At 41.9% G+C, this 11,837-nt stretch overlaps 1 protein-coding gene across 1 annotated transcript in view; it reads left to right on the top strand.

The window, feature by feature from the left end:
- The window catches only part of RBL10 (RHOMBOID-like protein 10), a 59,396-nt gene extending 49,036 nt beyond the window's left edge, over positions 1-10,360 (top strand). Inside the window, exons 2-10 of the mRNA XM_086485466.1 lie at positions 6,285-6,577; positions 6,704-6,758; positions 6,863-6,943; positions 8,379-8,475; positions 8,573-8,640; positions 8,724-8,822; positions 9,648-9,689; positions 9,775-10,003; positions 10,117-10,360. Of these exons, the coding sequence (XP_086341592.1) occupies positions 6,285-6,577; positions 6,704-6,758; positions 6,863-6,943; positions 8,379-8,475; positions 8,573-8,640; positions 8,724-8,822; positions 9,648-9,689; positions 9,775-9,909 (870 nt within the window). The 3' untranslated portion in view covers positions 9,910-10,003; positions 10,117-10,360. The remainder of the gene's footprint in view (positions 1-6,284; positions 6,578-6,703; positions 6,759-6,862; positions 6,944-8,378; positions 8,476-8,572; positions 8,641-8,723; positions 8,823-9,647; positions 9,690-9,774; positions 10,004-10,116) is intronic.
- Positions 10,361-11,837: the final 1,477 nt, after the last annotated feature.

An 11,837-nucleotide genomic window follows, 5' to 3' on the forward strand; every position in this document is an offset into this window, starting at 1 on the left:
AACACATGAAGGGGTTACCAATGGATACAATGTATCTGCAGCAGAAAGGTGCTATCAAGTCCAAGGCTTTAATGAAGACCAAAGCAAAGAGATCTAGCACAAGGAAGGATCCACTTCTCCAAAGAGTTAGCATTTGATTAAGGAAGAAGTGAAGCAAGCAAGTACAACAGCTACGGAGCTTGGGGCACTTGTCGAGCAAGCGCCGAGAGGCATTACCTTCGTGTGCTTTTTGGGCGGAGAATTTGCTTTTTTCGACATGGCAACCAAAGGAGCTCTAGGTGCAAGCGTTGACCTAGCGGCATTTCAAGGGCTGCGACAGGCATATAAAGAGACATACGGATATCCAGCTAGGAGGACCTCCGTGTTGTTCTTCCACAACAGCAACATCTGCGTCAAAAATTGCAGATTTCGTGCACAGAAGCTTGGAAAATTTTGGGGCTTTTCTAGAGCACATGGCCACACTGGGTTGCAGGTTCATGCATTGACAGGCTTGCGGTCATTTTCATGACGGTTCCTGGGCTTCCCTATTTTCTCTAGACGGTTTGACTACAGACACCACATATCCTATTGGGCAGGACAATTGTAGGTCTATTGGCACTCCTTTCACGACAAGGAGTTGTTTTCCCACTCAGTTCAGGACCTTCACGCAGTACCTTCACAGTGCATCAGCAGAGTACAACAGTTTGCTACACTGCTCGTGACGGCACTTTACCATGGAGATTTCTCAGAGGTAGGGACACCCGAGACTGCTGCTACACTCATGGAGTATCCTTCAGTGGACATCTCAACAAACATCTTCATCATCTGCCTCACATCTTCGGCTTCATGCGGTTGTTCAGAATCCGGTGCTGAGAGGGGTGTTGGACTTACACCACTCTACTGCTTCACAGGTCTATGGCATACTTGTACGGCTAGTATGTCTCCGGGCTGGTCACCCATGTAAAGGCTGCACCCTTGTCCAGCCGCCCGAGTTTGGGACTGGCCGCCCACTTGATTTGGGTGCCCCCTTGGGCACTCCTATATATGGGGCCAAGGGGGTACTCATTTCACATACAGATCATCATCTGGCATTGTACAGGTCTTATGCTCTGGTAGTCATGGGGGCTGATCACCCCCTCTTCCCTACTCCAGCGTTTTGGTTTGTGGTCTCTCTCTCTCTCTCTCTCTCTCTCTCTCTCTCTCTCTCTCTCTCTCTCTCTCTCTCATGCTTCCCCACACGCACACTCTCACAGGTTGGTCATATTTCCCAATGTGCCCTTTGGTGCTCTAGGGGCCTTGCTTCCACCTCTCTCCTATTTCAACTCATATTCTCCATGTCATGCATCTTGTGTTTTTGGGCAGCAATGGGTGGTGCTTTTACGACAATTCTCTAGGAGCAGTTCCATCATAATTAAGGATTTTAGATGCACCTCACCCTGCGTTTTCCTTAGGGCAGCATTGTTAAAGCTATATCATCTCAAGTGAATAGCCCAATGTGATTCAAATATTTATTTTGGCTTTAGGTATTTATTTTACTTATTTGTCAAAGTCTGGGTAGGGCAATTTGCTAAGGCTAGTATATAAGTCACCGTGTATAATCACTAATTCATTGCCCAGTTGGTTGGTTCAACAGTATAGAGACACTTTACTGGGGAGAGCTAGAGAGAGGCAGTCCCAGAGACACATTACAGATTTCTTTTCACTAGATATGGGACAGCCAGAGGAGCAGCCACCACTGCAGAGCTCGTCCCACACTCATTCGACCACTACTGGCACTCTCATCGACCGAGCATTGGAGCTACAGAGATACAGACGACCGCGACTGAGGAGAGGAGCTACACAGCATCGACGGAGACTACAACAGAAGATTCGAGCCATACTCTCTCGACATCCAGAGTGCAGATGAGGATGGATCCTCACCATTTCTTCCATCTTTGTTTCTCACACTGTTACATCCAGTTTACCGGGTACCTATTGTATCAGCTGCTACACCCACGTAGTTTTAGATTGTAGTAGTAGTAGTAGTATTTTGTTCCACTTCTAGTTCTTTTGTACCCAGACATGGTATTAGATTCACTATTTTGTAACTGATTGGTCTCATAGGTCATTTTGGCCTTTTGAAGACGTTAATATAACATTTCATTTCATTTCATTTCTCTCTCTCTCTCTCTCTCTCTCTCTCTCTCTCTCGTGTATTCTCTCCTGCTCATTGTACACTTCCGCTTTGACATTATATCAGAGCCCGAGGCTCGTTGATCATGCAGAGCATCGGCTCGAAGAAGAGGAAAGGAAGGTCTTTGGCGTTTTGTGCTCTTTGGATGTGTCGTGGATTCTCCCCACACTTGCGTTTTGGGATAGGCCCCTGACATCCCTACGTTTTAAGCCCGTCACTTGTAGCGTTTTAAAACACTGCCTCGTTGCCTACAGTTCCATGCTTCATAGCCAGCGTTTGTGAGACACGCAGGACTTGGGCATCAGTGCTGCACTTGGAGAGCGCCTGTTTTGACAGCTTCTTGAGACGCCTAGTGGAGAAGCTCCACTGGTTGCGGCAGGGAGGACTAGCACAGAGATGATGAAGAAGAAAAGGGAGATAGCATGAGGAAGACTTTTAGCAGCTAGTGCAAGGGCAAGCTTCATCGATAGTTTCTTGCCATTTAGCAAGGAACCAATGCAACGTATAAAAACACTATGGATATGTGCACCAATCCATTGTTGTTGGCCGGATTATGAGGATATATTTCAAAGTTCATTGTCTTGGAATGTTTGGACGTGATGTGTTCACAGTTCACAAATGGGGATTCTTGGACGTAGTGTGGTCTACAATTCAATTTTCTATGAGGCAAACAGTGCTCAAGATGACATTCTCTTAAGGTAAAAGTCGGTGTCGCATAACCGAGGTGTATCCAGTAGTCGGCCGCTTCTGGTGTGTCCATCATAGCTTCATCGACTTGGTCTTCCTACATATGTCCACTATGAGTTGCAGAGAGGGTTTTATAGTTATAGCATCTCAAGTGAATAGCCCAATGTGATCCCAATATTTATTTTGTCTTTAGATATTTATTTTACTTATTTGTCACAGTTTGGGTAGGGCAATTTTCTAAGGTTAGTATATGAGCACACGTTCCCCCCATTGTGTATAATCACTAATTTATTTCCTAGCTGGTTGGTTCAAAAGAGTCTCTCTCTCTCTCTCTCTCTCTCTCTCTCTCTCTCTCTCTCTCTCTCTCTCTCTCTCTCTCCTGCATATTCTCTCCTGCTCATTGTACGCTTCCGCATGGTCGACTTTGACAAGCCCTTGATCAGGGTGAGCTCATCATGGAGGCACTTCTGTGTTCACTTGAGGATGACTCCAGTTCTTCTCGTAGCTCCATTTCCAATGAAGAAGAAAGGTGGAAAACGAGAAAACAAAAGCACTGGAAAAGCAAGGCAAAAAAGCGTCACAAGAAATCACATCGTTCAGATACGATACTCCTTGATCTTTTGACGATTCTGATGAAGTCTCTTACGCCTTCGAAAAATCTTTTGGTGAAAAGCACAATCATCTAATTTGAGAACTGAAGTATGACAATTTAGAGCGGAGAAAGGGCAAGAAAGAATTGAAAGACGGTGGTCGAAGCGTAAACTTTGACACTTTTTAGGGCCACAATGATACAAATAAAGCATTGTCCTTTATTTAGCAGGTTGACACCGCTCTCTCTGGATGTCACAGATAGGAGCGTGCATGAACAACTAATAGGCTGAAAAGAAATAGATTTTGATAGAGAGAGGGGAGAAGACCGACATAGTATTGGGGACTAGAAGATCGGCTGGTCCCTCCCCCCTCTCCTTCAAGAGAATCTTTATTAAAGCATGGGGAGAATCTATTACAAGTACAAGAACTGGAGTAAACCCCCTTCGTTCTAAATCTCAGACTCGATGGTAGTTTTCTTCCCGTTCGAGAACTCAAGAGACTAGTTCTTTGCTTAGTTATCCTCCGATTTTCTCTGAGAGCACGTGTCAGGTGTAGGGGAATTGAAATGGTGAAGATCTAGACTTTACGCTTCCAAAAATCTTTACTTCTTTCCTTGCTCTAATGTGTGCTACATAGCACGAATGATGGTTCCTTTTAGATTGAGAATGAGAGAGAGAAAGTGATGTGTGTGTGTGTGTGTGTGTGTGTGTGTGTGTGTGTGTGTGTATATATATATATCTATATATATATATATATATATATATATATATATATATATATATATATATATATATATATATATATATATATATATATATATATATATATAGAGAGAGAGAGAGAGAGAGAAAGAGGTTTTAAAGCCCTTCTTTATAATATATAGAGAGAGAGAGAGAGAGAGAGAGAGAGAGAGAAAGAGGTTTTAAAGCCCTTCTTTATATAGGAGAGGATGAGAAGAACATCCCCCCCCCCCCCCCCCCCCCCCAACAAACTTCAAAGAGTTGCCCCAAACAGCCATTTTTTCAAACTTGACCATTCTTAATGCTCCTGTTCGCTTGCCGTTCCTAGGCCCCATTCCGGTTATGCCTTGGAAGGGTAACGGTGTTCCGTTCCTATTTCCGTTGCGAGGAAGTGCCCGCCTTGGAAACGTGTTTCAAAAATGGGAGGATCCCATTCCCTGTTACTCTGGTCTAAAGTCTGTTTAGTCTCTATCTGTAGGTTGACGTAGGAGTGATTTCTCTCTTGAATTTGTAGAATCTCCATGTTCTCCATTCATGTTGTTAGGATCGTGCTTCGATACCATTGTAATACACTTCCAGCGAGTGATGAGATGGAAATACAAATAACTGTAATCTGCACACTTGGCAACACTTTTAGTACTTCAAAACAACTGAAATAACAGAGAGTAGATGCTACGGTGCGGCGGAGTTCCGAGCCAAGAAGCGTTGGCCCCAAAGACTGGTGCCCCTTTCCGTATTTCTTTATTATTGATCTGCAAGAGTACAACTCCCATTGGACCCAAATCTTCCAGCTCTGCTTTCAAATGCCTCAAAGAGTGGCCCATGGGGCACTTATAAAGAGTACAAGGGATGCTAAAAACAGAGCCCCAAAAGCATTAATCTTAAAAGCACTTAAACTTAAAAGCAATTATTTAAAAAAGCTAGCGCTGAAATCTGCCCAAAACAGCCAGCACAATTTGCAGAAATCCATACAGCAGTGCCACATGTCAAGTCAGCGCAATTTGCGGAATTTCCGTATAGGAGTGCCACGTGGCATGTCAGCACGACTACGAAAATCAGCTTCAGAGTTCAAGCTTCTGATAATTGGGTTTTAGGCCCCTCGGCCAATGCTCCATAAGTTGGTAGTGCCATATCACTGACTTGTCACATGTGGTGATCCTTATGGCTGCCCTTCTTGAACTTGGGTTTCTCTTTAGGGTTATGTAATGTAGTAGGTGCTTTACTCTTAGGAGAGGGTTTAGATATTGTATAAGTAGTAGTAGTATAGGCTGGAGAATATGACGGAGAATAGAGAGATATATCTTTACCGTCATTCAAAAGAAGTCAACTTGTTTATGCCATGGCACTTGAGCCTCTGGAAGGTTTGGCTCTGTCTTTCAACCAGTGTCTCCCTAGATTTAGAACCGTGCGTTTGATGATGCTGTTGCTGCAGATAACAATTTAGTAGCCAAGAACTGGTCACTGGACAGAGTTTGTAATGAATAGACTCTAGAGCTGTGAGTTTGATGATAAGCCTTCCACAAAAAGGAATGTAAAGGACATTGAATGCCACATTCTTTCACCTTTTCATTTTTTGGCCTGCAAGTTGAAAGTGTCTGGTCTATGTAGTTATTTACGTTCCAAAATGAAATGTGGTAATATTCAATATTGGGCATTGATGAAACGTTGATATGAATGCCATAGTGTTTTGTGAATACTATGCATGATGGAGGTGATGGTTTTATTATCTTGTGGATGACTACCATGAAGCTGTAATGCACTCTTTATAGGCGACTTTGGGCTCACAAACAAAACAAAAATGATAAAGATTGCTTACAGGACAGCCAAAGCTTTGCTTTGGCTCCAACTGCCCTCAAAGAGAGGCTCATGACACGGTTTTCCCTTTAAATAACTTTATTCATTTTTTAAAAACATGTGGGTTCCTGTTTGTCTGTATAATGGTCCTCCATGGTTAATGTCTAGCAAGGCTATTGGTATGGCTTTCTGTTTTCGTGTTTTGAAACTACCATGTTTCTTTGGGGTCATCAACAAACATTTGTTATACCTAGCTTTATGAATCTACTGTTGCCTCAACAATCAATACTCGCTAATATCCTGAGCTTGTTATTTGACAGTCTGGGAGACATTCCCTTCACAGTCAAGAGATTAAAGCTCGGAACACCACGTTTCCTTATACCTGTGGAAGAGACATGCACGCACATCATGCATTAAAGTTTCTGGGTGGCTTGCAATTCTCCATTGGTAGTTTGGGATCTTCGTTTTTATGGTCTAAAGGTTCAAACAGAAATAAGACAAATGAAGACGAGGGTTCTAAAACAACAATGGCTTTCTTTGGGAGTGCCCGCAATGGGAATAACAACATAAATGGAAGATTTTGGACAAATGTGCTCATTGGTTTGAACGTACTGTAAGTTGCTAACGCTATCATCTTCCACCTACAAGTGCCATTTTTTCTCGTCTATAGTGTAGAAAGTGCTGCCGACATTCAACTACTTTATCGTGTTAAGCATATGCTTCTCTTTTTGTTATACAGAATGTTTGTTGTCCAGGAGGCTACTCATGGAAAGCTTTTGTTGTTGGGGGCCAAGGTTGTGCACTTCACACTATCTAGTTTTAGAAGATTTTGAAGAGTGCCTGCTTAGTAGTTGCTATTATGATTTCTACCCTTGAAAACTTTCGTTTTTTATGGTAGGTCAACAGTTTGATCGATAGAGGTCAACTGTGGCGGTTTCTCACCCCTGCATTTCTACATGCCAGTCTTCCCCACCTTGTGGTTAGTCATTCAAATTTTGTCTTTTTGACTTGGACAGATGTTGACACTGTCATCACTCTTTTGTATAAGAATAGTTTTCTTTTTTTTCACGAGTAGATAGATTGTTGTATTGGTTTATCAAACACCCATAGGGATACAAACGGGCCTACATCTTACAAGGGGAGGTGGAAGAGCCACGCTGTTGGCTTGTCTGAGCTGATTGGATATTCACTTGTCTTCAGTGCTTGACTGCAACTTTTTTTTGTTTTTCTTGAGGCTTAGCTTAATCTTCCTTAATTTAGCATGTAGTATCCGAGTCATAAACAAATTTGTGTACTTCAAATATCTGAACTTGTGTATGAGAAAAATGGTGGTACTTCGTAAGCTCCTTCAATAATTACAAATGGGGGCCTTAAATTTTTACAAGTGGAAAAGTTTCTCCAATTTGGGTTTCTGATTTGCAATGAACATATCTAGTAAATCTAGTGCTGTAGATTCTAACATTTTGTGATTGCCTATTGGTTTGCGGATGGTAAAGATGGGACGTATTATCTATATTTTTGAACAATGCTTCTTAAAAGAGGCTAGTCACTGTTGGATCTTGATCACTGAGAATGGATGTAAGGATTTGAATGAGATTTGAAAATTTAGAACCAGAGTAAGTGTGGCATTGAATCGGCCTTTGTGTTCTCTGAATTTGAACGGAGTTTGCTTGTTCACTAAATCTATCAATGATAGTCCAAGTTCCATAGCTAGCAGATGATTTTGACAAGTCCTTTTTTCCATGGTTGAGGAGAAATGGATTGTTTCAACTTCACAGTCTAGTGATCCATACATCTGTTGTCAGTCGTTCTTCACTTTTTGACATGATGCACTCAAGAATATACTTGTCAACATCTTTGTGGATTGTAGCCGATAGAACATTTTTATTAATGTCTTAATAGTCAGCAGAATGTGTTGATGTTTAGTGTAAGGTGGAGCTTGTGATTGTAAAACACTTTTTGTAGGAGCTTTTTAATGGATTATCTACCGTGACGAAGCAAAATTCATCCTTGAGAGAGTATCGAGGAACAAATGTCTCAGATACAAGCTTGTTATAGACCTTAGAAAATTGTCATTGAAAGCTTACAGTTTTTCCAAGGCTTGATGTGAACTTATAGTCACTGAAGCATGTTGACACAGCCTGTCTTCTGGACCCAGTATTGTGCAGTTTTACCCCTTCCTTCGATTTAAGTCACTGTCATGCAAGCATGCAATTTTCAGCTCCTATCTTTCTCCTATTCACATCTCTCTGTGTTGATTATATTGTAGCGTGAGACTCGTTCCTTTTGAGCCATCTCATTTCTATTGATTTTGCACTCTCCTGGTTCTGTTGCTGCTGTTTTGCATGTGCCATGTTTTGTTGTTATTCACTTCAATCCTAAGGCATTACATAAATGATGATTGGTTTAAGCAGACAAACTGCTACTCCCTGCATTCGATTGGTCCAGTCATAGAAGCTCAAGGAGGTGCTGCAAGGTTCTTAGCTGTCTATTTTGGGTCGGCAATCACAGGTAAGAGTAGTGAATGTAGATGGACTAGGGTCTTTTTGGATCATGTGCCCATTTCAATAAATGTCATTTACTGACTTTCAGTTTACAATGTAATCAGGATTTTTTTTGAGCTATTCTTTCACTAGAGCACCTGCGGTTGGTGCATCTGGTGCTGTGTTTGGTTTGGTAAGTCACGTGTATATTGTATTGTGGGATGCTATCTATAGTCAGTATGGATAGTGCTTTGAGGTGCTCACTATGTTTTGCAGGTTGGATCCTTGGCAGTTTTTCTTCTGCGACATAAGGACCTCTTAACTGGAGCGCAACAAAGCCTGTCGAACCTTTCACGCATGATTGTTATAAATCTGGTATGGGACTGTACTCAAAACGTGTCTACAAGGCAAATGAGAAGCTAGTGCAATAATGTTATTGTGGATGTCATACTAGTGGTGATACTATGCATGATGGAGCTGACAGTTTTTGACTATGAGTTCGTAACTCGACCATTCCTTCAAAGGTGAAAACAGATGCCTTTTGAATGACTTGGGTGTTAGATAGTAGTCTACGCTATCTTCATTAACAGCTAGAATGCTGTGGCAGTCACGAGGAAGAGGTCAGCTCAGCTTTTGTCCCTATGCAGGACAACCATGCTGATTTTTTATCAAAGGCTCTGCCTGGTGAGAAGTTCAAAGCTTTTCACAAAGCTTTGGGCTTCCTCTCTTTCTGGACTGATCACATGGGGTTTGACACTTACCCATACATGAACACACTTAGGACCTCCAAGGCACTTTTTTCCTTCATGAGGAGGTTTTGAGTCATCTAGGTGTATATAGTGTGATACGCATCAAACTCAACTGCAGCTAAAGGCTTCTATTACCATTCTGATGCCACTTATTATCTCTTTGAAGGCCTAGGACTATTGATCTAAGTCATGAATGAGGTGCCTTTCCAAATGTTTGTGCTGCTGCTTGTTCCATTTAGGCAAGGGCTATATCTCAGGGACACCTGGGTATTGATGTGAAAGAGTGCCCTTCTATAAATAGAAGACTGGTTCAGAGCTATTATTGGCCAATGAACATGAATCTCTACCAAATTCTCTTGAAAATCAGCATGGACAAAGGACATTAAAAATCAAAGTGCTTATAGTATTTCCCTGAGTTCGAGCTGATTTAATTGATTGGTTGGAAACACAGGTATTGGGGCTTGCTACCAGCAAAATTGACAACTGGGGACATGTAAGTAGTTTTGGTCTGCAGCAGTCGAGGCATTTTTCTGTCGATTGTGTTGTTTTACATGAATGATGCATTAAATTGACTACAGCTGGGAGGACTGGTTGGAGGAGCAGCCATTGCTTGGCTTGTGGGTCCTTCCTTTTCTTACAGACGCGTATCTGGAGAGCGAAAAATGGTACTTGTGGATCGCCCACCAGTCTCTTATTTACTTCCTCAAACGTGAAAAGATGGGCTTTGACTCTGCTCATCTCATTAACACCTGGCTACAATTGCCTTGTGATCCAACTGCTGGCACAAGCAATCTGCAAAAAACAAGGGTAAGTGCCATTGTTTATTTACATCACAAAGACGCAAGAAAGCTTACAATTGCCCTTGACCTTGACCACCTACCCATTAGAGCATTGACAATTATTATTTCTTTCTTTGCCAGAATATGTAATTTTGTCATATTGAAGTGGTACTAGGTACCATAACTTCAAACCTTGAAGTACCTCTTTCACTGCAGCTTTTCAAAAGCCGAGAATGACGTAGTCTCACCTGCAGAATAGCTCATGAAAACTTGTATCATAAATTTGGTCACCGATCTCGATAAACAAGCCTAATCGGACAAGACTGGAAATATTGAACATTACAAATGTGCTTGATTAACTAGTTTACAAAATGTCTTTGTAAAACTCACAGAGTCACATTTGCCTGCTTCCTCTTTCCTGCTGCAGTGCATTATGGTTTTAATTTTTCCCTGCAAAGTCTAGAAAACTGCTGATAGTACTCGGAGTGTCTGGTGAGTACTTTCTTGCCTCCAAAACGTTAAATGCTCTGCATGGAAAACATATGACTTTACACAGTTTGGTTGATTTAGAAGATTAGGCTTGGTGATCGTTGGCCCTGTGGTATGGTCTCTCGAAGGTGCGATACTAACTTGCTAGCTTAACAAAAGATTATGAATTAATTATGACCATCAGTTACCAAATATTTTTTGATGACAACTTTCATTACTAGACCTTGGAATCTAGTTCTAATCTAGTGACCTGCATGTTGTTTTGATATACATGTATAACTAGTTTGGTAACAAAGATGTGGGGCACCATGCTTTGCACAAGCGTGATTCCCATGCATCGTCAATCCTCCTCTTCATGCCGACTTGTCACTAAGATAACACCATGCACAGTGTATCCAACAATCTTTAGTTGTCACACTGTTAGATAAACATTCTCTCTCTCTCTCTCTCTCTCACACACACAATCAATGAATTGCCATGCAAATAGAGTGCACTTCTAGTAATGGAATTCCTTGGAGATTCCCAATCAGTGGTCGTGAAAAAACCTTTTTGCTAACCATGCATAAATCCTTTCTAACCTTTTCCAAAGAGGAAATTTGCTATTTTTGGCCTACCCAAAGGGCAAAGGCTATAGCGATGCAATGTCTTTTTGTTGACTAAAATAGAAAAAATAATTGAGTTATATTTTTAAGCATTTTTTGCTAAATCAAAAATGTTGATTGGTTGAATTAAGATAGTGGGTACTCATTTCAATGAACAGTGTGTAACTCTAATGATGACATGTCTTGAGTTTTGAAATATTAAAAATTTTGAGCTGCCTCTAATGAAAAAGGGAGGTGGTTAAAAATGGGCCTGCCCAGGGCTGAGGTCTTACTGAAGCCTCCTGAAAACAATTTTATTTGATTTATGATAAAGAAAAGGTTTAGTGGTGGCCCGATGGGTGATGCTTTCTAGGATGTTGAATGAATAGTAGTTGGAGTGGAGCCTGGAGGGTGATGAATCATGATGGTTGTCTTAACTTTGTGGTGGGAATTTGGAGCCTTCACGCAAGAGCCACATTAGTGCATGCTGATCACTCTGCACATTCATGCTTGTCGTCTTCCATGCTCGTCATCCTGCATCTCCTTGTCTCCCTCCTGACCCCAATTGTGCCCCACCCCCCTCTTCCTCTTCCTTCAGCCTGCGTGTGCGAGGCGACCAACTAGCCTCACGAATTATTCATTCGTGGGCACTGCCCTGTGAGAAAACCAGCCATTGATGCATATGAATCCGACCGAGCGCTGCTTGCAAGGATGTGTGTGAGAGAGAGATCCGTTCCCTGTCCGCCATTACACACAGACACACACGGCCAATTCTTGATCCAGCTTTGAGGT

This window comes from Adiantum capillus-veneris, chromosome 16, assembly GCF_014529385.1.
Source record: "Adiantum capillus-veneris isolate H3 chromosome 16, ASM1452938v2, whole genome shotgun sequence".
Classification (NCBI taxonomy): Eukaryota; Viridiplantae; Streptophyta; class Polypodiopsida; order Polypodiales; family Pteridaceae; genus Adiantum; species Adiantum capillus-veneris.